The 27884-nt window shown below is 36.6% G+C and overlaps 1 protein-coding gene across 2 annotated transcripts in view; it reads left to right on the forward strand.

Moving 5' to 3' along the window:
- The window catches only part of DPP10 (dipeptidyl peptidase like 10), a 793501-nt gene extending 766509 nt beyond the window's left edge, over nucleotides 1-26992 (forward strand). For both annotated transcript variants that reach the window (XM_025277255.3, XM_025277261.3), the window contains exons 20-26: nucleotides 372-566; nucleotides 1472-1526; nucleotides 17524-17623; nucleotides 17877-17935; nucleotides 18044-18116; nucleotides 22109-22182; nucleotides 24593-26992. In XM_025277255.3, coding sequence (XP_025133040.2) covers nucleotides 372-566; nucleotides 1472-1526; nucleotides 17524-17623; nucleotides 17877-17935; nucleotides 18044-18116; nucleotides 22109-22182; nucleotides 24593-24727 — 691 coding nt within the window. In that variant the 3' untranslated portion in view covers nucleotides 24728-26992. The remainder of the gene's footprint in view (nucleotides 1-371; nucleotides 567-1471; nucleotides 1527-17523; nucleotides 17624-17876; nucleotides 17936-18043; nucleotides 18117-22108; nucleotides 22183-24592) is intronic.
- The last annotated feature ends 892 nt before the right edge of the window (nucleotides 26993-27884 follow it).

Genomic DNA, 27884 nt, shown 5'->3' on the forward strand with positions numbered 1-27884 from the left:
CTGTAAGACATTTTGAAAACACTGTAAGAAATCCAATTAAGTAGGGCCTGTATGTCAACTTCATGATCATCCTTTAGAAATGTCTATGAAAGGTGTGTGTATTTTTCTTTGTTCTCTTTTCAAAATGAATTAAAATAGTTTCTCATGAATAGTTTTAAGTTCTGTTTTATATTTTCATTTCATTCAAGAGTTTTCCATTCAAAAGTTTACAAAGGGAAATGGCATATTTTCAGGCTTAATATCAAGAATTAACTGAAATTTTAATAATCAAAATGGGTCTTTTCCATAATTTTTAACTAATAAGTAAGAAAACAGATTTCTACTGCATTATTAATTGCTCTTGTTTTGAGTCAATGTATCGGTATTTTCAGGGATGAAGAACCAGGAAGCCAGCTGGTAACAGATAAGTTCCATATTGACTGGGATTCAGTGCTTGTCGACACGGATAACATCATCATTGCACGGTTTGATGGCAGAGGAAGTGGATTTCAGGGCCTGAAAATTTTGCAAGAGATTCATCAAAGATTAGGCTCAGTGGAAGTAAAGGACCAAATAGCAGCTGTGAAGTAAGTAGGTGTACATCTTCTTATTGTTTGTCCTATGTGAATGCTAGGTATGTGATATATAATACTATTAATGCTAAGAGGTTTGTGTTTTAATGATTAGACAACTTTCTAGGTTAATTATATAGACCAGTAGTCCCCAACCTTTTTGATCTCAGGGACTGGTTTCATGAAAGACAATTTTACCATGGATCAGAGAGAATCTAATGCCACCACTGGTCTGACAGAAGGTGGAGCTCAGGCAGTAATGAGAGTGATGAGAGGATGACTGTAAATATAGATAAAACTCCACTGACTCACCTGTCTCACCTCCTGCTGTGTGACCCACTTCCTAAGAGGTTATGGACCAGTACCAGTCTGTGGTCTGGGGAAAGGGACCCCTGATATAAACTATTTTTTCAAGTATCTTTCACACTCATTGACATAATGAAAGAATTATCATACGTCCCCCTCTAGAATTAGAATTCACTTTGGATTTGTGAAATGGGAGAGAGCTTCATTAAACTACAATATTATTTATTTATAATAATCACAATGTCTATCATTTTCCCAGTTAATTACAGTTCTTGAGCTTTCATAAATACGTTTCCCACATGAGCGAGAAAAGGTGAACTGAGGTATTACCTAGGATATTGTTAAAACGTAGATGCTAATTCAGTAGGCCTGTAGTGGACCCGAGATTCTGCATTTGTAACAAGCTAACAGGGGTGACACCCAAACTGCTCCACTACTCTGAGAAGCAAGACTTTGGTATACAGTACCCTTCCATATGAACAGAGTTCTAACCACTAAAGCAGTTCTTGTTTGACTTCTGTTTTGGTTTTGTTTTTTTTCCCTTATGGCTAAGAATGAATTTCCATGGTTCATTTAACTTAAGAAGATACAACTATAATTTTTTTTCATTTCAGATTTTTACTGAAACAGCCATACATTGACTCCAAAAGATTAAGCGTTTTTGGAAAGGTAAACAGTAGAAATATGTGTGTGTACATTACCTGTTTCTATGTGTACTTGTATAATTACTCTCTTTGTATTAGTATAATTTCTGTTATCCTTTAAAATGAAACATTGTAATTAATAGTATATAAATTCAGTTATTTATTAATTCAGCAACTATGTACTGTGTATCTCTAATTGGAACCTGGTATTAGGAATAGAGCAACAGTAGGACAAAAAAAAAGGAATCTGTTTTCATGAAGATTATCTTCTAGAGAGGAGAAAGGGAAAGTAAACAAGTAAATTAAAAGCATAGTTTCATCTGGTATTGTGTCTTTTAAGGAAAACAAAACAAGAAAAACTGATGGATGAAGGGACCAATATTATTAGATTGAGTGGTCAAGTAAGGCCCCTCCAATTTAAGTGATATGTAAGTGGATACTTAAATAACAAGAAATAATCAGTCACGTAAATCTGTTGAAGGAGCCTGTTATCCAAATAAGGAACAAGCACCACAGACTTGGCAAAGACTACAGGGCTTAGAGACTAAAAGATGACCAGGATTTCTAATTATGTTGCTGTGTTCTTGGATGATATTTACTTCCTTTTAAAATAATTTTCTATTAAAGTATAGGTGGGACTAGTTATAAAGAACCCACCTGCCAACGCAGGAGAAAAAAGAGACGTGGGTTCGATCCCTGGGTCCGGAAGATCCCCTGGAGGAGGGCATGACAACCCACTCCAGTATTCTTGCCTGGAGAATCCCATGGACAGAGGAGCCTGGTGGACTACAGGCCATAGGGTTGCAAAGAGGCAGACATGAATGATTATACAAGCACAATTATCCCATATAGACACAAAACTAAATAGGAAAAAAAATTTTTTTCGTTGAAATGGGCACTCTTAGGATTTACTCTCTTGTTGTTCTGTTGTTCAGTTTCTGTCATGTCTAACTCTTTGCAACCCCACAGACTGCAGCATGCTAAGCTTCCCTGTCCTTCACCATCTTACGGAACTTGCTCAAACTAATGTCCATGGAGTCAGTGATGCCATCCAAACATCTCATCTTCTGTCATCCCCTTCTTCTCCAGCCTTCAATCTTTCCCAACATCAGGGTCTTTTCCAATTAGTCAAATCTTCTCATGAGGTGGGCAAATTATTGGAGCTTCAGTTTCGGCATCAGTTCTTCCAATGAATATTCATAACTGATTTCCTTTCGGACTGACTGGTTTGATTTTGGACTGAATTGGTTTGCAGTCCAAAGGACTCTCAAAAGTCTTTCTTCTCCAACACCACAGTTAAAAAGCATAAATTCTTCAGTGTTCAGCCTTCTTTATGGTTCAACTCTCACATCCATACATGACTACTGGAAAAACTATAACTTTGACTATATGGACCTTTGTCAGCAAAGTAGTATCTCTGCTTTATAATACAGAAAACTCGGCAGTGGCCACAGGACTGGAAAAAGGTCAGTTTTCATTCCAATCCCAAAGAAAGGCAATGCCAAAGAATGCTCAAACTATTACACAATTGTACTCATGCTAGTAAAATAACGCTCAAAATTCTCCAAGCCAGGCTTCAGCAATACATGAAACATGAACTTCCAGATGTCCAAGCTGGTTTTAGAAAAGTCAGAGGAACCAGAGATCAAATTGCCAACATCTGCTGGGTCATCAAAAAAGCAAGAGAGTTCCAGAAAAACATCTATTTGTGCTTTATTGACTATGCCAAATCCATTGACTGTGTAAGGGAAAGGGAAAGGGAAGTTGCTCAGTCGTGTCCGACTCTTCGCGACCCCATGGACTGTAGCCTACCAGGTTCCTCTGTCCATGGGATTTTCCAAGCAAGAGTGTTGGAGTGGGGTGCCATTTCCTTCTCCATTAACTGTGTGGATCACAATAAACTGTGGAAAAAATTCTGATAGAGCTGGGAATACCAGACCACCTGACCTGCCTCTTAAGAAATCTGTATGCAGGTCAGGTAGCAACAGTTATAACTGTACATGGAACAACAGACTAGTTCCAAAGAGGAAAAGGAGTCAATATACAGTCAATGCTGTGTATTGTCACCCTGCTTATTCAATTTATATGCAGAGTATATCATGAGAAATGCTGGGCTGGATGAAGCAAAACCTGGAATCAAGATTGCTGGAAGAAATATCAATAACCTCAAATATGCAGATGACACCACCCTTATGGAAGAAGATGAGGAAGAACTAAAGAACCTCTTGATGAAAGTGAGACAAGAGAGTGAAAAAGTTGGCTTAAAGCTCAACATTCAGAAAACGAAGATCATGGTATCTGGTCCCATCACTTCATTGGAAATAGATGGGAAAACAGTGGAAACAGTGGCTGACTTTATTTTTGGAGGCTCCAAAATCACTCCACATGGTGACTGCAGCCATGAAATTAAAAGATGCTTGCTACTTGGAAGAAAAGTTATGACCAACCTAGATAGCATATTAAAAAGCAGAGACATTACTTTGCCAACAAAGGTCCATCTAGTCAAGGCTATGGTTTTTCCAGTGGTCATGTATGGATGTGACAGTTGGATTATAAAGAAAGCTGAACACCGAAGAATTGATGCTTTTCAACTGTGATGTTGGACAAGACTCTTGAGCGGCCCTCAGACTGCAAGGAGATCCAACCAGTCCCTCCTAAAGGAGATCAGTCCTGACTATTCATTGGAAGTACTGATGTTGAAGCTGAAACTCCAATACTTTGGCCACATGATGCAAAGGGCTGACTCATTTGAAAAAACCCTAATGCTGAGAAAGATTGAGGGCAAGAGGAGAAGGGGACAACAGAGGATGAGATGTTTGGATGGCATCACTGACTCAATGGACATGAGTTTGGGTAAACTCGGGAGTTGGTGATGCACAGGGAGGCCTGGCATGCTGCAGTCGATGGAGTCCCAAAGAGTTGAACACGACTGAACAACTGAACTGAACTGAACGGAACTGCATCTGCATACAGGTTTCTTGTGAGGCAGGTAAGATGTTCCCGTATTTCCATCTCTTTAAGTGTTTTCCACTATTTGTTATGATCCACATAGTCAAAGGTTTTAGCGTAGTCAATGAAACAGAGGTAGATATTTTTCTGGAATTCCCTAGCTTTGTCTATGATCCAGCAAACATTGGCAATTTGATCTCTTGTTCTTCTGCCTTTTCTAAAACCAGCTTGAACTTCTGGAAGTTCTTGGTTCACGTAATGCTGAAGCTTAGCTTGAAGGATTATGAGCATAACCTTACTAGCGTGGGAAATGAGTGCAGTTGTTTGCTGGTTTGAATATTCTTTAGTACTGCCCTTCTTGGGAACTGAAATGAAAATTGACTTTTTCCAGAGTTATGGCCGCTGCTGGATTTTCCAAATTTGCTGACATATTGAATGCAACATTTTAATAGCATCATCTTTTAGGATTTTAAATAGCTCTGCTGGAGTTCCATCCCCTCCACTAGCTTTATTAGCAGCAGTGCTTCCTAAGGCCCACTTAACTTCACTATTCAGAATGTCTGACTCTGAGTGAGAGACTACACCATAGTGGTTATCTGGGTCATTAAAATCTTTTTTGTACAGATATTCTGTGTATCCTTTCCATCTCTTCTTGATCTGATCTGATTTTATTAGATCTTTGCCATTTCTGTCCTAATTTATTGTGCCCATCTTTGGATGAAATGTTCCTTTGATATTTCCAATTTTCTTGAAGCGATCTCTAGTCTTACGCTTTCTGTTTGTTGTTTTCATTGCATTGTTCATTGAGGAAGGCCTTCTTGTCTCTCCATGCTTTTCTGTGGAACTCTGCATTTAGTTGGGAGTACCTTTCCCTTTCTCCCTTGCTTTTCTTCTTCTCTTTCCTCAGCTATTTGTAAAGCCTCCTTAGACAAGCACTTTGACTTCTTGCATTTCTTTCTCTTCAGGATGTTTTCTTTGCTGCTTCCTATACAATATTGTAGACCTATGTCCATAGTTCTTCAGGAATACTGTTTCCTTGATCTCATCCCTTGAATCTATCAATCACCTCCATAGTATATACATAGGGGATTTGATTTAAGTTGTACCTGGCTGGCCTAGTGGTTTTCCCCATTTTCTTTAGTTTTAGCCTGAGTTTTGCTATGAGGAGCTGATGATCTGAGTCAGCTCCAGGTCTTGTTTTGCTGACTGTATTCAGCTTCTCCATCTTTGGCTACAAAGAATGTTATCAATCTGATTTCAGTATTGACCATCTGGTGATGTCCATGTCTAAAATAATCTCTTGTGTTGTTGAAAAACGATGTTTGCTATTAACTGGTGCATTCTCTTGGCAGAATTATATTGGCCTTTGCCCTGCTTCATTTTATACTCCAAGGCCCAAATTATGTTTTACTATAATTATCTTTTGACTTCCTACTTTGGCATTTCAATCCTCTATGATGAAAAGGATGTCTTTTTGGTGTTAGTTCTAGGAGGTCTTCTAGGTCTTCATAGAACTGATCAACTTCAGCTTCTTTGGCATCAGTAGTTGGAGTATAGACATGGATTACAGTGTAGTTGAATGGTTTGTCTTGGAAAAGAACTGAGATCATTCTGCCATTTTTAGGTTGCAACCCAGTACTGCATCTCCGACTCTTTTGTTGATTATGAGGGCTACAGCATTTCTTCTACAGGATTCTTGCCCACAGTAGTAGATACAATCAGATCAGATCAGATCAGTCACTCAGTCGTGTCCGACTCTTTGCGACCCCATGAACCGCAGCACGCCAGGCCTCCCTGTCCATCACCAACTCCCGGAGTTCACTGAGACTCACGTCCATCGAGTCAGTGATGCCATCCAGCCATCTCATCCTCTGTTGTCCCCTTCTCCTCCTGCCCCCAATCCCTCCCAGCATCAGGGTCTTTTCCAATGAATCAACTCTTCGCATGAGGTCATCTGAATTAAATTAACCCATTTTTGTCTATTTTAGCTCACTGATTCCTAAGATGTTGATGTTTTTTCTTGCCATCTTCAGCTTGACCGCATCCAATATACCTTGATTCATGAACCTAACTTTCTAGGTTCTAATGCAGTACTGTTTTTGACAGCATCAGATTTTACTTTCATCACCAGAAAAGTCCACAAGTATTTCTGCTTTGGCCATCACTTCATTTATTCTGGAGCTATTAGAAGACCTCCTCCCTCCTCCCCTGTAGCATATTGGACACCTTCCAACCTGGGGTGGGGCTCTTCTTTTGGTGTCGTATCTTTTTGTCTTTTTATACAGTTCATGGGGTTCTCACAGCTAGTGTACTGGGGTAGTGTTCCATTCCCTCCTCCAATGGATCACATTTTGTCAGAACTCTCCACTATGACCTGTCTATCTTGGGTAGCCCTACACAGCATGGCTCATAGCTTCATTGAGATACGCAAACACCTTCACCATGACAAGACAGTGATCCACAAAGGACCATATGTAACATACAGCAGTATCAACTACATTTATCATATGGTATATTATATATACCTGGTACTTATTTATCCTATAACTAGAAGTTTGTACCTTTTGACTGCCTTCATCCAATTCCCCTACCTACCTCTACAATACTGCGTTAGTTCCTGTTTAGTGTCTGTTTTCACAACATAGTGATTTGATATTTCTTGATGTTGCTGAGCCGGGCTAAGTCATGTCCAACTCTTTGTGACCCCATGGACTGTAGCCTGCTAGGCTCCTTTGTTAAAGGGATTTCCCAGACAAGAAATACTGGAGTGGGTTGCCATTTCCTTCTCTAGGGGATCTTCCTGACTCAGGGATCAAACCCACATCTGTTGCTTGGCAGGCAGATTCTTTACCTCTGAGCCACTGGGGAAACCCTACTAAATCAGAGGGAGCATATTATAATTACAAACCTGTTCTTCCCTTTTTTTCATCTTTTAAATTGAGATATAATTGACATACTAAAAATCACTGTTTATAATAATATTGTGTCTAGAAATGAGATAGTAGAAGTTCTTCTGTCTTGTTCTTTTTCAGGGTTCTTTTATCTCATCTAGACATTGAGTTTCTTTATAAATTTTAGAATCACCTTTTGTAATCTTTTTTTTTTTTTGACTACATCACAGAGCATGTGGGATCTTAATTTGAGGACCAGGGATTGACCTCATGCTCCCTGCATTGGAAGCACTGAGTCTTAAACAATGGACCATCAAAAATAGACCATGGGGATTTTCTTGGGAATTCTACTGAATCTGTGGATCACTTAGGAAGAATTGGCATCTAAGAAATATTGCCAGTTTCACTTTTTTTTTTTAAGATATGTTTTTTTTGGAGTTTTATAATTTTTACAGTATGTGTATAGTTATGAATATCTTTTTATTCATCATGTTTGGGATTTGATGGGTTCTTTGAATATGTTTAATTGTCTTCCATTAATTCCATCAAAACTGGGATTTTATACTTGGGATTCTTTAAGGCTTATATTGCATTTGTATTTTTGTGTTTGCTTTGTTTTGTTTTAATTATACTTACATGATACATTGGGTCAGCAAACACTAATGTTGACCTATGGCTCAAATTTTTAGTCAAGATTAGTTTTTTTCATTGATTCAGTACAAGTTCATGACAAGAATAAAAACAAAATTATTTCACCAATCCTTTTATGCAGCATAGTTTTCTCTTGTCATCTTTAGGGGTAGAGCTTTGTACAGCCTCCCTTTAGTTTGGAATCTATGCATTTTGTCTACATCATGCATTGAGTCATCATAGCAGAAGGCCTAAATCACTTGCATTTGCAAAACAAATAAAGAAACAAGCAAGCAAAAATGGCTTTATGCTTGTTTACCTCTCAAGTTTACAGTTTTCAGTAATATCTGGCCTTTGTGAATTCATAACCTTTGTGCCAGCTCAATGTTGTATTCAAAATTACTTTTAGTTGTTTTAGTTCTTTATTTTTTTTAATTACCACTTTTTATGTATTTATTTTTTGTTTAGTTTTGGTTTTGTTTTCAGTTGAATCTATTAAGATGTCAGTTTCACCAAATGCTAGAAATGGCATTGCCACACTTCATGTTTTTACCATCAATGAGGCTAAAGCTCTGTTCCCTTCTAAGATTCTAGGCTGAGTTAGAATTTATTGTGAAAAGTGTTATGATTCAAGTGAGGTGTTCTAGAGGGCCAGGAATTTTAATTTCAATCAACAATCTTTAAGCGACTTATTTCCTTTAGCTGTGTAACTATTTGATTGAGTTTCCAGGTTTTTCTTCCCTTTGGTCTAAAGTTCATTCTGTTTTTTATGGTCTATTATATGTATATAACTATATCTACATCTATATCACCCTCATTAAATAATTGATTTCATTCATTATAATTGACTTTGTCAGCAGAAATGAAATTTGCTTGGAAGTTTTCAGGTACATTTCACTGTTGGTCTCCATAAAGCTGAAATAGTGAACTCGAGGAAATTGGTCAATATTTTTTATTTTATGTATAATTTGTTCAGTTTAGTCTCTCAGAATTTGAAAAGCAATACTATTCTTTCTACCCTTGTAACCTGATAAAGGAATATAGAGTTTTTAGTATTTCTAAAAATGTATTTTGTGTCAAATAATATATAATTTTGGACAACATCCCTACCTATATTCTATTAATTGAAATAATAAGCCTGTAAATGCCAGGAAAGCACTGATTAAATAAACGCATTCTCTTCAAAATTATCACATGGGTACTAGAGAAAAACTTCAGCCAACATAAAAGATAATGCTTGACTTTTTATATCCAATTTCATTTTAATATTGCACACATATTCTATAGGTAAACAAAATTAACTAAAAAGTTTTAACTATTACCTAACATAGGTTTTAAGCTTATTCTGAGGTTATTTATTGTTCCAAATGAATTTTCTTCAATATAGTTAAGCCAAAATTTTTACTGGTTATAAGTATTTCTTCCACCTTTTTACTTCACTGCTTTTGTTCATACCTTTTAATTTATTTCTAATAACAGCCTCAAGTCTGTACATGGGTTTTATAATTCTACTTCTTATTAAGTCTCATTCAGAGGTCCTTGCCTCCATTAATTATTCACTAAATCTCTCCCACTGGAAATCATCATTCCCTCCTGTGTATTAAAAGAACACTTTGTCAGTCGTTTCTTATATTCATTATATCATAATATAGCACATTATATTTATTTGTGTTCTTATTTCATTTCTTATGTCAGACTGTAAGCCTTGTCAAGGTATTTATGTTTTATTTGATTTTCAGTTGCAAAAACATTTGAATTGAACTCATTTCATGTTCTTTCTCTCCTCTGGGATTTTCTCTTTCCTGCTAGATAGCCAACCCTTATCCCTTTGGGGAATACACTGTGCTTTTTGGCTTTAGTGTTTTCATCAAATTTGGAGAATGTCCAGTTATCATTACTTCAATTTTTATTTTTATTTTTTTGCTGTTCCAATTTTCCAAAGTTTTCAAATAGATATGTAATTAGGCCAGTTGAATTTTTCCCTAAGCTCACCAAAATATTATATTTGATATTTTAATATTTTAAAAATATATTTGTCTCTATGTGCTTCATTTTTTGATATATTATGCTTTTGTCCATCAACTATACTCTTGCAGGCAGGAAGCTGTAGCAATCCATGGAATTTTCAGGCCAGAATACTGGAGAGGGTAGCCATTCCCTTCTCCAGGGGATCCCTTTGATCCAGGGATCAAACCCAGGTTGCCCACATTGCAGGTGGATTCTTTACCAGCTGAGCAACCAGGGAAGTTGCTCAGTTGCCTCCAATTCTTTGTGATGCCATGGACTGCAAACCTCCAGGTTCCTCTGTCCTTGGAATTCTCCAGGCAAGAATGCTAGAATGGGTTGCCATTTCTTTCTCCAAGAGATCTTCCTGACCAGGGATCGAACCCGGGTCTCCTGCAATTGTAGGCAGATTCTTTACCATCTGAGCCACAAGGAAAGCCTTGGTGGGTATAGTATGCCTAATAATAATTCATTTTAATATTTTAAAATATTTCCCACTCTCTGTTCTTTTCTTTCAAGATACCTTTGACCTACTGTTCCTATTTTCTCCTTTCTCAAATTCTCCCAAAACATTTGGCTATATTTTTTAACTAAAACTTTATTTAAACAATATTTAATTTGAGAATAATTAAAATTTTCAAAAGATGCTGCTTTGACTGAATCACATATTACATCTCTTTTATTTAATCCTTTTTGTATTTTTCAATAGAATTTTTAGTTTTCTTTCCTGCTTTGTTTATTTCTATGTATTATTTATTATTAGTGCATTTTAGTGTTTATTGTGAGTAGTATGTTTTTGTCAGTGTTATTTTCTAACTTGTTTGTTAGATAAATGGAAAGCTTATACTATTAGCATATTTAGCCATTAAGTGGCCATCTGTTACTCAATAATTATTCAAATGACATGATTAAAGATGTTGAGCCATTTTAGTTTAAATAATTATCCTTATGACCTAATTAAGTTCATAAAATACAATATAATAATATTAATGTTCTTTGTACCAAGTAATTATATTTGTGTTAAAAGTAAAAAAAAAAAAAACCTGCTGAAATAAATTTTTCTGACTTTTTTTTTAAGATTGATGACACAAATTAAAAATAAATGGCAAAATTTAATACCCTATATGCATCATACTGAGAACTTGTATTGCTGTGGTTACCAGGCCAGCATTAATGGAATTAAAATTTATTCATTCAACAAACATTTACTGAGTGTATACTATGTGCCTAGCACTTTTCAGTTGCTGGACATATAGAAGTCACAAACCAAAAATAAAATCTATCTTTTTAAAAATTGTTAATGCAATGAGGAGAGATAAATGAAAAACAAATAATTAGAAAAGTATATAAAATGTCAGACATGATATTGCAGTTCAGAAAAGTGAAGCAGAGAGACAGGAGATCAAGATTAAAGATGAGTTAGCAATTTTCAATCATGAGACAAGAATTATTTCACTAGGAGATATTGATTGGTCTAAAATAGGGAAATTTGAGGAGACAAGAGACCTTCCTAGGAAAGGTAAAAGAAATTTAAAAATGCAATAAGTATGGAAGTTTTTCAAGCAACCTATGGAGGTAATTATTTATTATTTATAGTCTTATTAATAATAGTCTCAATATGGGTAAAGTTTGTTAGGGACACTGAGTCACTTCTAGGGGGGCAGGAATATAAAAATTGTAATATAGTATATGTGGTTACATTAAACAAATTCAACAGTTTTCATGCAAATTAATATACTAAATTTTATTATTCATAAAGTATTTACAGTATTTTTACTTCAAATCAATTCACTATATATTAGAAGTGATGTGATTCAGAGGGAATCATACAAGTCTAAAGCTGTAGGAAAACTTTTTTTTTTTTTCAGCTCTGTTACTATGTATTTTTGATTACAACCATGAAACCTTTAGGGCTTCCCTGGTGGCTCAGAGGGTAAAGCATCTGCCTGCAATGCAGGAGACCTGGGTTTGATCCCTGGGTTGGGAAGATCCCCTGGAGAAGGAAATGGCAACGCACTCCAGTTTTTTTGCCTGGAGAATCCCATGGACAGAGAAGCCTGGTTGTCTACAGTCCACGGGGTCGCAGAGTCGGACACGACTGAGCGACTTCACTCACTCATGAAACCTTTTTGCACACTGTGCCAAAAAAGTCACTTTATTATTTCAAAACATGAGGCCCATGAAAATGTAAGTCCTCAGTAAAATGGTATTACAGATTTCCTCTCTCCCTTGCTCTTCTAGTCCTTTTGTCTATTGGATTCAATTTCTTACACCAAGGGTAAAATATATTTTTTAAAGAAATAAAATTTTCTATACTTTAAATCCACAGAATAAACTTTTAAAAATCTAGATACATTTGTTAAAATTTTACAAGTAATGCTAAAGATATTTTGCAAATGCACATGATGCAACAATTGTAATGAATGGAAAAATCTGATCACTGAGAATACCAATAAGATGACAGCACAACAGAAACATAGCAGCCTATACCAATTATTGACCATTATTGGTCTATGTCACATTGATAAAAACATCCTCTCATTAACTGCAGTCAATATGATGAGCCCCGGTTTTTGGCATCTTCCTGATAGATATGAGTTGCTTTGAAAATTAAAGCACCATTCCGTATTTAACTAGAACTTAAGATTCCTAACATCTTGTGGGATAGTATTTTTCCAAGAACTTTTTCATGATCTATTCTTTTTATTATATATTTTATTATTTTAATTAGAGGATAATTACTTTACAATATGGTGACTTTTTTTCCATACATCGAATCAGTACTAGGTGTACATATGTGCCCTCCCTCTTGAATTTCCTCCCACCTCCTCCCCATCCCACCCTTCTAGGTTGTCACAGAGCACTGGCCTTGGGTTCCCTGCATCATACATGGACTCCTACTGGCTATCCATTTTACATACAGTAACGTGGTAGGAACGCAAACTGATACGGAGAACAGTATGGAGATTTCATAAATAAACTATGATAAAGCTACTATGATCTGTTCTTATATTCAGTAAATAAATATGAAATGATAGAGAAGAAGGTAAGCAATTAAAATTAATTTTAATCCTGCCAGTATTGATTTTCTTTTAAAAATAGAATTTATTAACTGAAATAAATCAGATTAAAGCAGTATTTTGAATTAGATTTTTAACTGCTATAGAGAGAATTTTACTCAAAACCTTTCAATATTGTTAAGTTTTCAATTTACTTTCATTGATCCCAAATGCCAGATATTTGTTTTTTAAGAAATCAGATAAAATGTCTTATGCAGCAGCAGTGATTTACAACAGTACTTTCACTTAGAATCACATGGAGAACTCCACAGCCCATTCTACACATATTGATTCAATTGATTTTGAGGGCATTGGTACACACACACACACACACATATATATATATATATATATATATATATATATATATTAAGTTCCACTAGTCTAGGGAATTCTGGCTGAAGTTAGAAAGATAGTCTGGTGGGAATCCCTATTACATTATTACACAATAAGAACTTTCTATTCAAAATATGGACCAGCAACATAAAGATCTTCCAGGAGTTTGTTAAAAATGCAAAATCTTGGGCCCTATCCCAAATCTACTGGTTTAGAATATGAACTTAAAAAGACTCTCAAATAGAACTCAAAAAGAACTTTCAGGTATTTTTCTGAGATCTTCCCCTCCTGTGAAAGATACCTTTCTTACTTCCTGGAGTTAAACAGACTCACTCAGGGAATAATGTGAAACTGAGATAAAAAACAATACAATCTATTAATTTATATTATTTAAATATGATAAACATTTATTCTCAGAATAGTTATTCAGTTATTCTCTCAAAGTAGTCAAGTTATATAAATAACAGAATCATAATCAGAAATGATAATCATAATCAGAAATCATGGTAGTTATGGAATTAGAACCAGAAAAGTTATCAGCTAAGATGCATTTTTCACTATGAGAATACTGTTGCTGCTTGGGAAATATTTGAAACCTCTTGTCTGCAACACCATGGTCTCAATCTTCATGATAGTGAACTAGAAACTTGAAAAGTTCCTTATAGGAAGAGAATTTTCAGTCTCTCAACACTTTTGCTCTATAATTGCTATTTATTTACATGCTTTGCATGACTCATTCATTTCTTCATACTTCTGAAGAGGAGAAGAATATGCCGTCCCAGAATATGTTTCTTTGGCAAAACATTTTTTTGAGCTGATTATTTTAAGAAACAGCATAAACAGGAGAAGCTTTAAAAACAGAGTAGATGTTACCCTTTTGCAAGGGACATTTACATTTATAAAGAAAATTTGTGTTTATGTTTCCCTCTCTTTACAAGGAAGCGAATCTTGTTGTTTTTCAGGCCCTAAGACATGTCCAACTTTATGCCACTCCATGGACTGCAGCACGCCAGACTTCCCTGTCCTTCACTATTTCCCAGAGTTTGCTCAAGCTCATATTCACTGAATCAGTGATGCCATCCAACCATCTAATTCTCTGTTGTCCCCTTTTCCTTCTACCTTCAATCTTCCCCCGTATCAGGGTCTTTTCCAGTGAGTTGGCTCTTCATATCAGGTGGCCAAAGTACTGCAGTTTCAGCATCAGTCCTTCCAGTGAATATTCAGGGTTGATTTCCTTTAGGATTGACAAGTTTGATCTCCTTGTTGTCCAAGAGACTCTCAAGAGGCTTCTCCAGCACCACAGTTTGAAAGCAACAGTTCTTTGGTGCTCAGCCTTTTTTAATGTCCAGCTCTCACATCCATTCAAGACTACCGGAAAAACCATATCTTTGACTATACGGACCTTTATCAGCTAAGTAATATCTCCGCTTTTTAATATGCTGTACTATTGTCTTTGACTACTCCTCCCTTTTCTCTGCATCCCCTCCCTTCCCTGATTAGCCAGTTTGAACCTGCCCTTTGGAACTCGGGGAAGGCCATGGATGTTGGAATCTTATCTACTCCCTACAAACAAGAAAAGGGGGACAGATAGTCTTCTGTGCCCAGGAGCCCCTCAGACCTGCTCAGTTTCAATAGGGAAAGGAAAGAGGGGCTATAGGTATGTTAAGAGAGAGTAAATTATTTGGGGGCTTCCTTGATGGCTCAGATGGTAAAGACTCTGCCTGCATTGCAGGAGACCCAGGTTTAATCCCTGGGTGGGGCGAATCCCCTGGAGAAGGAAATGGCAACCCACTCTAGTATCCTTGCCTAGGAAATCCTCTGGACAGAGGAGCCTGGCAGGCTACAGTCCCTGGGGTTTCAAAGAGTTGGACACAACTGGGTGACTAATGCTTTCACTTTCTTTTCAAGTTAGTGTTAGGAAACACATGGGGCCTTAGAAGAATAGATGGGAGGCAAGGCCTGTGACACAGTGAGCCTGGGTGTGGTGTCAATTTCTAGTCTCCTTTCCTGTGACAAGAATCAATCTTCCCTCAGTGATGAAACTTCCAGGTAGGGGCCCTTGAACAATTGATTTACTTTGGAGGATCTGCCTTTAGGCAGATACAGGCATTCAGAGAAAGAAAAGCCTCCCTCTGGATTCGCTGTTTTTGCAAGTGCTTACAGCTCAAAATAATTAATATGCCAAGTGGCGTACTTTTGGGTGGTATATTCTGCTACTCTTCACATATATTCTCTCAACCACTATAGTAATGTCTGATTACATTTTGGACTTTCCAGTACCCATTTTTAAATGATGCCTTAGAAAAGCATAAATGATATTATTTATTTCTCAAGAGTTATAGAGAAAATAACAGTTTCCTATAGCACCAAAACACACTAGAATCATCTTCAAATCTTTCACAAGTAGAGCTTATCATGAACCAGTTGCATTCACTTCAGTTCAGTTCAGTTGCTCAGTCGTGTCCGACTCTTTGCAACCCCATGAATCACAGCACGCCAGGCCTCCCTGTCCATCACCAACTCCTGGAGTTCACTCAGACTCACGTCCATCGAGTCAGTGATGCCATCCAGCCATCTCATCCTCTGTCGTCCCCTTTTCCTCGTGCCTCCAATCCCTCCCAGCATCAGAGTCTTTTCCAATGAATCAACTCTTCGCAGGAGGTGGCCAAAGTACTGGAGTTTCAGCTTTAGCATCATTCCTTCCAAAGAAATCCCAGGGCTGATATCCTTCAGAATGGACTGGTTGGATCTCCTTGCAGTCCAAGGGACTCTCAAGAATCTTCTCCAACACCACAGTTCAAAAGCATCAATTCTTCAGCGCTCAGCTTTCTTCACAGTCCAACTCTCACATCCATACATGACCACAAGAAAAACCATAGCCTTGACTAGGCGGACCTCTGTTGGCAAAGTAATATCTCTGCTTTTGAATATGCTATCTAGGTTGGTCATAACTTTTCTTCCAAGGACTGAGCGTCTTTTAATTTCATGGCTGCAGTCACCATCTGCAGTGATTTTGGAGCCCAAAAAAATAAAGTCTGACACTGTTTCCACTGTTTTCCCATCTATTAAGGCTTGAATATTAATATCTTTATTAATAATACCTATCAGGATATTCCAATGTCTGGAAAAATGAAACACAACACCAAGAACACAGCAAAAATTAATGCTTAAAATGCACTGACAACTTATTAGGTCATCCCCTTAACCCAGCATTACTATAGTTATTAAAATCTCCTCTTGAATTTTTCTAGTCAGAAAAATAGTCTTCAAAAGAAAACTAGACACCTTGATTTATATATTTTTAAAATGTATAATTAGATTTGTTCAAAAGCATTTCAAGGTGGATATTTAAAAATTGAATTTAAAAATAATCCAACACATCTAACTAGCAAAAGTATTTATCATATATGAGTTCTTTCAAATGTTTAGTTGTGTGTATTGAAAACAGAATCTATACATGTGGTGATATATATTAAACATTTAATACTTTCTTAATTCTTAATAATCATAATTTTAAATGTTTTATTAAATGAATATGCTGTTTTATTAAATGAATATGCTGTTTTACTAAATATATATGTCTAAAATGATACATGATTTAATCACTGGGCTTCCCACTAGTTCTTTACCACTTCCCAGCTAGTGGTAAAGAACCTGCCTGCCAATGCAGATGGGGGTTCAATCCCTGGGTCATAAAGATCCTCTGGAGGAGGGCATGGAAATACACTCCAGTGTTCTTGCCTGGAGAATCCCATGGACAGAGGAGCCTGGTGGGCTATAGCCCATAGTCACGAAGAGTCAGACATGACTGAAGCAACTTAGCATTCATGCACATATTACCCTGATTTCAAATTATTTGGATCTATTCCCAGATATCAGATCAAAGAGCAAATATTTGACACTTGATGATAAATAAATTTTATATTTTACCTAAAGTTATTGAAATAACATTATATAAAAATTTAAATAACTTTTCAAAATTTTCATCTGTATATATCCGTGTTTTGTGTATTCTTTGCTCAAATCTGGAGCATTATGAGACATTCTGATATGTATATTAACTAACAGTGACCAAAAGGTAAAACATTAAAATGTCTCCAGGAATAATCAATAATCTTACATATATAAACTTTTTTTTTTTTTTTTTGCCCAGGGCTATGGTGGCTATATTGCATCCATGATCTTAAAATCAGATGAAAAACTTTTTAAATGTGGATCAGTGATTGCACCCATTATAGACTTGAAATTGTATGGTGAGTACTTCTTACAGACTGACCTAAAATAATGTACTGATTTATAGAAACAAAAGTCCTCACGTAGAGATGCTCAATCGAGGTCATTTACCATGTACTATCAGAGATGTTTTCAGCAGTTTATCACTTCTCTGATTCAATAAGTTTTACTGGTGCATGACAATTAAATGTGAAAGGTAGAAACTAAATAATGAAATGTGCTAGTCAAATGGTTTTTAGTGTATCCTTAAATTTCTGTGTTCTTGGATCATAGCCTCCGCTTTCTCTGAAAGATATCTTGGTATGCCATCAAAAGACGAAAGCACATACCAGGTAACTAACTTAAAAGTGATGAATAAAGAATAGTATTTTTATTCTAAAAATTCTGAATGCAAATATAGGTTGATCTCTATATACAGATTTTTGTGTTTTTATTTATAGGCATCTAGTGTGCTACATAATATTCATGGCTTGAAAGAAGAAAACATATTAATAATCCATGGGACTGCTGACAGTAAGTAGCTACTTAGTGTCATTTGCTGCTACTGATTGATGGAGTCTGACCTTGAATAAAGGGACACCTCCAAGGATTTGCTTACAGGGGGTGCTATAACCTTCTGGGGAGGAGAGCAGAAGAGAATGGCACAAGCAATCTAATACCTGGTAGGAAGTGGGCAGAAGGACAGAAGGACATCAGGACTCAGAGTGGAGCAGGCAGTGGGCTTGATGGCAGCCACTGTGCAGTAAAACTCTGTGATGATGCAAATGTCTGTGCAGCTGAACATGGTAGCCACTGGCCATGTGCACTTGACATGTTTAGTATGACTGAGAAACTGAATTTTTAAATTTTATTTAAATGTCATTAACTTAAATATAAATAACCATTAGTGGTTAGTCACTACTGCTGCTGCTGCTAAGTCGCTTCAGTTGTGTCCGACTCTGTGTGGCCCCATAGACAGCAGCCCACCAGGGTCCCCCATCCCTGGGATTCTCCAGGCAAGAACACTGGAGTGGGTTGCCATTTCCTTCTCCAATGCATGGAAGTGAAAAGTGAAAGTGAAGTCGCTCAGTCGTGTCCGACTCTTAGCAACCTCACGGACTGCAGCCTACCAGGCTCTTCCGTCCATGGGGTTTTCCAGGCAAGAGTACTGGAGTGGGGTGCCATTGCCTTCTCCATAGCCACGACTAGGACCATGTTGTTCAGCATACCGCAAATGGACTCTAACCTGAAAAACAGCAGCATAGCAAAAGGTGCCAGCACTGAGATGAAATGCTGATGAGATTTCTCTCTTAAAACAAAAACCAAAAAAAGCACTTTTATATCATCTCCTTTTTTATTATTTTATACATTGGAGATGGATGTGATTGATATTACTAGTAATAAATAATATCATTTTATATTCACCTGAAGTGTTAGTGGCTCAAAGAAATTATATCTTTTTTCCCTTTATTTTATGTGAAATTTTACAACAGAGGGCTGAGTATTTATAGCTCCACTCACAGATGAGAAAAATCAATTTCAAGGAGGAAACTGATTTATCCAAGGCTACCTGGCAAGTGAACAAAGAGAGGCAAAGCCTTGAAGCAATATTTCCTAAATCTTAAACTTGTTTTTGTCAGTCTATCCTGCCTTGCCTAAGTATTTTTATCCCATTTTACAGAGAATATTACTAACCAGGTCTTACAGTGAAGATAACATTAGCCCTCAAACTTGACTTTTAAGCGCGTCAGGTCATAGTTAAAATAGTTAAATTAGAGCTCATATCAATACCAACATATAATATGTATATATTATGTTTATAGTATATATGTGAATAAATAGGTAAATGAGGGAGAAGAGACAAATCTCCCTTAGGTAGATTTCCAAACCATTTTCATAGGTGCCCCACCTCAAAGAGGCAAAGCTCAATCCTCTTCCCTTCACCCTACTTAGTGATTTGCTTCAAAAGCCTACTAACTGATGAGAGCCTGAGGAATAGCACAGGAACTATCAGTGCTCTGTGCTGCTTCACCTACCTAATAAAATGTAAGTAGACCTTTAACACCGATCACTTCAAAGGAAATGCGCCTATGTGTTTGCACACACACAAACACACAAATATACTCACACACACACATACACATATTCCGTATGGGACTCATAGATTATAGGCAGTGCATCAATAGTAATATACTACTACCATTGTTAGTATTATCTTTCAAAATTATCATCAAATTAGGAAACTCAACCAATTAGACTTAATGCCTCTATTTAGTTTTAAGAAGGGATACATGGCAATTATCAACATGCTTTGCACTAGAAACTAAACAGAAAAAAAAAATAGAAAATCCATTTGCACATTTATTTTCAGCTTTATCCATAAAGCTGAATGATGGAGTCTTTTTCAATTTGTTTTCTACAATAAGCAAATGAGGTATATAGAGTATCATTTTACCTCAGTCATTACCCTATTTATTAGCATTTCTGGTAGCTTACCTTTATGGAGCATTTTGCACAGTTATTTTGAAATGACATGGTAATTTTCCCATTAAGTACAATAAGAGAATGTTGGAAAAGATTACGAGAATTTTAAAAGATGAAAATGATTATTTGGAGTCTTTTATTGTCTGCTCTGTAGCAGGATCAATCAGTACCATAGCATTAGAGCAATGAAGTCCAAACTATTGGTAAGACTGCCCTACCCTTACAAAGACAGTTGAAAAACGTTAGCTTAAAAGTTATTTACAGAAATTTGAAGATGCACAGTTTAAGAATGTACAGCCAAGGCAGCCTATGAGCAAAATGCTACACAAAATTATTGAAGTGATTTGTCCAAGTCTTCATAGCTAGTTCAGGTCAATGTTGCTGCCCACACTTAGGCTGCTATGCTACTTATTTCAGTTTTGTAACTGAGGTTCAGGGAGTAGCAAGTTAGAAGGAAAGAGGAGAAACCAATATGGTCCACATTAAATATTTAGCCCTGAGTAATATCAATATCCTCAGATATGCAGATGACACCACCTTATGGCAGAAAGTGAAGAGGCACTAAAAAGCCTCTTGATGAAAGTGAAGTGGAGAGTGAAAAAGTTGGCTTAAAGCTCAACATTCAGAAAATGAAGATCATGGCATCCGGTCCCATCACTTCATGGGAAATAGACGGGGAAACAGTGGAAACAGTGTCAGACTTTATTTTTTGGGGCTCCAAAATCACTGCAGATGGTGAGTGCAGCCATGAAATTGAAAGACGCTTACTCCTTGGAAGGAAAGTTATGACCAACCTAGATAGCATATTCAAAAGCAGAGACATTACTTTGCCAACAAAGGTCCGTCTAGTCAAGGCTTTGGTTTTTCCTGTGGTCATGTATTGGAGAAGGCAATGGCACCCCACTCCAGTACTCTTGCCTGGAAAATCCCATGGACGGAGGAGCCTGGTAGGCTGCAGTCCATGCTAAGGGTCGGACACGACTGAGCGACTTCACTTTCACTTTTCACTTTCATGCATTGGAGAAGGAAATGGCAACCCACTCCAGTGTTCCTGCCTGGAAAATCTCAGGGAGGGGGGACCCTGGTGGGCTGCTGTCTTTGGGGTCGCACAGAGTCGGACACGACTGAAGTGACTTAGCAGTAGCAGTGGTCATGTATGGATGTGAGAGTTGGACTGTGAAGAAGGCTGAGCACCGAAGAATTGATGCTTTTGAACTGTGGTGTTGGAGAAGACTCTTGAGAGTCCCTTGGACTGCAAGGAGATCCAACCAGTCCATTCTGAAGGAGATCAGCCCTGGGATTTCTTTGGAAGGAATGATACTAAAGCTGAAACTCCAGTACTTTGGCCACCTCATGCGAAGAGTTGACTCATTGGAAAAGACTGTGATGCTGGGAGGGATTGGGGGCACGAGGAGAAGGGGGCGACAAAGGATGAGATGGCTGGATGGCATCACTGACTCGATGGACGTGAGTCTGAGTGAACTCCAGAAGTTGGTGATGGACAGGGAGGCCTGGCGTGCTGTGATTCATGGGGTCGCAAAGAGTCGGACACGACTGAACTGAACTGAACTGAATGAGATATGCATGCTATTTTCTTAAGATGTGCTTTTCTTCTTAATTTGATATAAAGCAGAATGTCAGTGTTTGAAATTGACCCTAGTAAACCTCAGAAACGAAGAAGGCTGGTTTGCTGTATTACTATCCAGACAGGCATTCACTCTGTTAAAATTATTATCATGGTATAAAATATGTGAATAATTAGAAATAATAAATGGCATTCAGTAAAGTAAATCTAACCACAATTCTGTAGAGTAAGTAGAGACTTAGTAGTAACTCCTGCTTTAATGTATTTTTTTATAATGTGAAGCTCAAAGTTTTATTACCATTGTACGGACTGGCTTTCCAGGTAAAGCTAGGTATCAGTCTTTTTAATGTGCACTGGATGTAAAGTAAAATACTTAATTTCTTTGAAAAAATGTTATAAAAACGTTCTAATCCTGAAAAATGTATTTCCTTCAATATCATCATTTAATTTCTTGCAGCCAAAGTTCATTTCCAGCATTCAGCAGAATTAATCAAACACCTAATAAAAGCTGGAGTGAACTATACTATGCAGGTAAGTCACTTTTTCAGAAGAATGTGTTGATCTACCTTAGTTCCTTGTCGTGAGATACAGAACACAGTTTTTGTATGATTCCATCTCCCACCCTTTTATTTGTTTTTTTTTTTTGTTGTTCTTCTTTTTTTTTTTTACCAAATTGTCTTTACTTCCTTATTACAGTGAGAATGTAGATCATCTTGTTTTACATGTGAATTGCATAAACTCTTTCAAAAATGCTTGTTTCTCAGACATTTATTCACTATCGTTGATAAGAAATTCTTTTAAAATGATAAATTTTATTTTCCTTCTGGTCCTTTTGTCTTTCTTATGGTCTCCATCACTCTTTTCATGAAAGGGGGCAAAGTGTTTTGAGTAAATATCACAAGAAAAAAGGGAAAAGAGAAAACATCATTTATATTTCTGCATTCAACCATATTTAGTAAATATTTATCAAGGACTTAATTTACATGGTCTCTATACTAAATGGATCAAGAAGACATACTTTATACATCAAGGAACTTTCAGTCTGATGGAGTAGTTATGAAAGGGAAATAAAGTTACTTTCATTCCTAAGCATTTGGAAGAACTAAAAGTGGTTCAGCTTATCAAAAATGTAGGTACCACGGTTAGAATGATGAAAAATGAAGATGTAGCAATAAATAGATGGAGGATCATGGCACTGACCATAGACTGTGAGGCTTTACTCAGAGGGAAATGTGGCACTAGCTAAAAACTTTATACCCAGGAATTGATGTGACAATATGTTCACTTATGTTTAAAAAAAATCACTCATGTTGTTTATATTGGAAAGGACACTAAAAAGAATACATTTGAATCAGTTCTAATGAGGTGGATGAAACTGGAGCCTATTATACAGAGTGAAGTAAGCCAGAAAGAAAAACACCAATACAGTATACTAACGCATATATATGGAATTTAGAAAGATGGTAACAATAACCCTGTGTACGAGACAGCAAAAGAGACACTGATGTATAGAACAGTCTTATGGACTCTGTGGGAGAGGGAGAGGGTGGGAAGATTTGGGAGAATGGCATTGAAACATGTAAAATATCATGTATGAAATGAGTTGCCAGTCCAGGTTCGATGCACGATACTGGATGCTTGGGGCTGGTGCACTGGGACGACCCAGAGGGATGGAATGGGGAGGGAGGAGGGAGGAGGGTTCAGGATGGGGAACACATGTATACCTGTGGCGGATTCATTTTGATATTTGGCAAATCTAATACAGTTATGTAAAGTTTAAAAATAAAATAAAATTAAAAAAAAAAAAAAAAAAAAAAAAAATCACTCATGTTGTTTATATTGGAAAGGACACTGTCAAAGTAAAAATTTCATTGTGCAAAAGTAAACAAACAAGGAAAATTTTACTTGGGACTACTGCAATAAGGGAGGAAAACTAAACTCAACTCTTTTGAAACAATGGGCTGGGGAGTTTTTAAGAGTCCCCATGAGGGATTCATTGGTCCTGGTGTTTGGTAACAGGCCAAGGAAGAGTAAAGTAAGTAAAAGTAAGGAAAGGAAAGGAAAAGTAACCTTTCTTGTACCTTTATGGTAAGAGATAACTTGGAGACTGGGAAATGGGGATGCTCTCTCCTTCAGTGTTTACATTTTAAAGTGATGGTTTCCAGGACTTCCCTGCTGGTGCAGTGGTTAAGACTCAGTGCTTCCAGTGCAGGGGGTGCAGGTTTCATTCCTGGTCTGGGAACTAAGTTACCACATGTTGTATGGTGCAGTCCCCCTGCCCCCCAAAATAACTAAAAGTTAAAAAAAAAAAAGGAAAAAGAGAGAGAGAGAGATGGTTCCCAAGTCCTTGAGAAAGATATTTCCTGGATTGTAAAACTGACAAAAGTCTGAAAGAAGATTTATATAAATTTCAAAGGGGCAGAGAATGAACTTACAGTTGCCAGTTTTCTACATTAAATATTCTAAAGGGAGGTCAGGGGCCTATAGTCAGGATGAAACAGCCCAAAATGTAGCTAAGTTGATATTAATGTCATCTTGTTCAGTGTGAACATAGAATGCTCTAACTTTTTGGATAACCAATCCTTATTTATTTACTTTATTTATTTATTTTTTGGCTTGCAGGATCTTAGTTCCTCAACCAGGGATTAAACTCCAGTCCCTAGGCAGCAAAAGGGCAGAATCCTAACCACTGGAACACCAGGGAATTCCCAATAAATCCTAATTTACAGGCACAAAATTGCATTTTGTCTCAAGTGTCTTATTTTGATCTAATTAAAATAAAAATGAAATATTTAGCATGAAAGACTCAGAATTGAATACCATGAGATTTTGGTTAAATATTGTTTTCCGAAGTTCCCTTGCCGTGGAGCTGAAGCAACGAATTCTGATAGAGAAGGCTTTCTTTGACAACTTGAAATCTCCTTTCCATTCAATATCTTAGGTCTACCCAGATGAAGGCCATAACGTATCTGAGAAGAGCAAGTATCATCTCTACAGCACAATTCTCAGATTCTTCAGTGATTGTTTAAAGGAAGAAATACCAGTGTTGCCACAGGAACCAGAAGAAGATGAATAAAGGACCCTATTTATATAGAGCTGAAGGGGATATTGAGGCTCAATGGAACCTAACCAAGAGACTGTAATATTGTAGATGCTCCAGAATTTCAAGGGCAGCTTAAGGAGATGACACTGGAACAGCACACTCAGAGACAATGAACTAGAATTTGAATACAGAAGTCCATGTCTACTGTGTTGCCAAGGGTGCAGAACCTGTTTCTTTGTGTAAGAAAAGTCAAAGGGTTGGTTTCCGGGGAGAAATTAGTTTTGCATTAAAGTAGGAGTAGTGCATGTTTTCTTCTGTTATCGCCCTATTTGTTCTGTAATTAATTGCTCTCATTTTAATTTCAGTGGCCACTGTCATCTTTGCATATAATGCACAACTTCTCAGTACTACAGTCCCTGATCTTTGATGGCCAAGCTGCAATCTAACACTTTACTGTACCTTTAAAATAAGTGCAATTCCTTCATTGTCTATTATGATGCTTAAGAAAAGAGTCAGTTAATAAAACCAGAGTATTTTATGTAACTTCTGTTTATAAAAAGACATTTTTAAATGGGTCACAGGTCATGTAGAAATATGGGTTTCAGCACCTTCCAAAGTTCAGCCAGTTATCAGTAGATACAATATCTTTAAGTCAACACATGAGTGTACGTCTCACAATATGTATACACACGTGTGCATATGCAGTCAATAAATCTATCTTTACGTGTTATTCATGCTACAAAGGATAAACTTGATGACTTAGAAGAGATGCTTACAGGCTGTAATGGATGCTTTGTTTAATGAGCCAAATATGATGAAATTTTTTTTTAATTCAAATTCTAGCTATTGCTTTCCTATAAATGTTTTGGTTGTGTTTGGTATTGTTTTTAGTAGTTAATAGTTTTCTAGTTGCAGTTTAATTTTTTGAATATGATACCTTGTCACATGTAAATTAGGTACTTAAATATTAAATTATAGTTTCTGATAAAGAAATTTTGTTAACAATACTATACCACTGAGTGCTATTTTGCTCTTTTGGTGGAAAACGCTTTTTTAAAACACTTAATCCTTTTTCTTCTCTCAATGAAAAACCAATTCTCATTTTCATTGTAAAAGCAAAGACTGGATTATTTCATTTGCCAGTTCTTATTTAGTATCCCATGCCTTCCCAATGCATCTGTTACTGTTTAAATCCTTCTGGTGAGATTTAGAAATGAAATACTTTTTATTCATTGGCCAAAAAAGTTCACAAACAGCAGTGTTTACTATTTAAGGCACAAAATGCATTAATTTCTGTGCTGTGTTGATTTGCAGTAGTGAGTAATTGAGAGTGTAAAATAAACTTGACTGTAATGAAGTCAATTTAAGTCATGAGAATATTAACTTTTCTGACAAAAATCAAAGAATATCTTCTCATTTCACTGGAGGGATCTTCCAGAAGAGATGTCCAAAAGTCAAGCACAGAAGTTCAGGTAAATCTAGGCAGAAGACTGGGTTTTTGTGGTTTTAAAAATTCCTTAGGACAGGCTAGATTATAATGACATCAGAATACCAGGAGGAAAGTTAAAAATTTCATGGAATTGCTCAGTAATCCTCTTGTTTTATGAAGGCATCAACCCTAAAATCTGGGTGTTTGGAAACACATAAGTCATTTTTTGGGTATTCTGCTTTTCTCCCATATTCTTTGGAGCTGCATCTTAACTGCTGTGTTGGATTCCATTTAAAATGGGAAAAATTTTTGAAAGACCCATTTCAGGTCTTTTTCAAGACTAGTAAAACACATTTTTTAAAAAAAAATAAGTATACTGTTTTAAAAAATAAGTGTAAAAGGAAAGCTTTGCCTATTTTATTAAGATGGAAATTTCTTTTTTAGGCTGATTTGAAGTCCAATTGAAGCTTTTGAATCAATATTTTAAATTTCAACAACTAGAGTTTTTATGATGCAAATAATTATGTTGTTTGAAAGATGTGGTGTTATTGTCTATTTGAGTAACATTTAAAAAGTACCTTTTACTGTTCATCATTTCTCTTGTTTTATTATTATTATCAGTGTTTATTTTTCAGTTAATTTAATACAGCTTCTAACATGAAAGACATTAGTCTGGAACCCGCTTTCACCTTTAAGGCTAAATAGATATCCAATGAAAACTACTGATTTGTAGGACGGTGGAAAATATTTGTTTCTGTGATTATCTGGCTTTTCATAATTGGGTTATTTTGGAAAAGGGAGATGCTCACTAAAACACACAGGCACCAAACATTAAAGGAATCATCTAACTGGATTTTGTCTTTTATACATTTGCCCTTGGTCATAGACTCATTATTTCATATGTGTTCATAAATTCTAATAGTTTCCTAGAACTTTCCAAGTATTATTTCCAAGAGCAAGCTTTCTAAGTGCTGTTTTCCCCCTAAAGTTACAAAAAAAAAAAGACTCAAAATAAACTATAAGTTCCATAATAAGAAAGTAAGTGGTATTCAGTCATCCACAGAGGTGGGCATATAATATTTTGAAGCTATTTTTAAAAAAGAAAGCAATTTCTCATCTTAATTGTCTGCATTGAGGTTTCTAAGTCAATACTTGGGACTAAATAGATTTTGTGGATGGTTTTCATTTCTTGACAGAATTTAGGGCAGAGGACTCACTTCAAAACATGAATCTCAGGCCTCCCTAGTGGCTCAGGGGTAAAGAATCTGTCTGCCAATGCAGGAGACTGGTTCGATCCCTGGTCCCAGAGGATCCCTCATGCCACAGAACAGCTAAGTCCATGCGCAACAGCTACTGAGCCTGTGCTCTAAAGCTAGGGAACTGAAACTACTGAGGTCCACACACCCTAGAGCTTGTGCTTCACAACGTGAGAAGCCACCAAAATGAGAAGCCCACACATTACAACTAGAGAAAAGCCCCTGCAGCAATGAAGACCCAGCATGGTCAAAACTAAACAAACAAAAAAACATGAATCTCAGTTCACCTGGAGAATGTGTCTTCTTGATTGGATGTTTAGCACTGAATTCACCATTGAGGGCCTCACAGTTGTAGATCTGCTAGAAAAAGACGACAAACTTTTGTCTTTGCCATAAAGAAAAATACTTAAGCCATGGAGCTCAAATGGTAGGCTTTGAAACAGAAGTATCTGGGACTGAATTGCTTTCAAATCTCAAGAGTCATTGAGGACACATGACTGCTATG

The sequence above is a fragment of the Bubalus bubalis genome, chromosome 2 (genome assembly GCF_019923935.1).
Source record: "Bubalus bubalis isolate 160015118507 breed Murrah chromosome 2, NDDB_SH_1, whole genome shotgun sequence".
Taxonomy (NCBI): domain Eukaryota; kingdom Metazoa; phylum Chordata; class Mammalia; order Artiodactyla; family Bovidae; genus Bubalus; species Bubalus bubalis.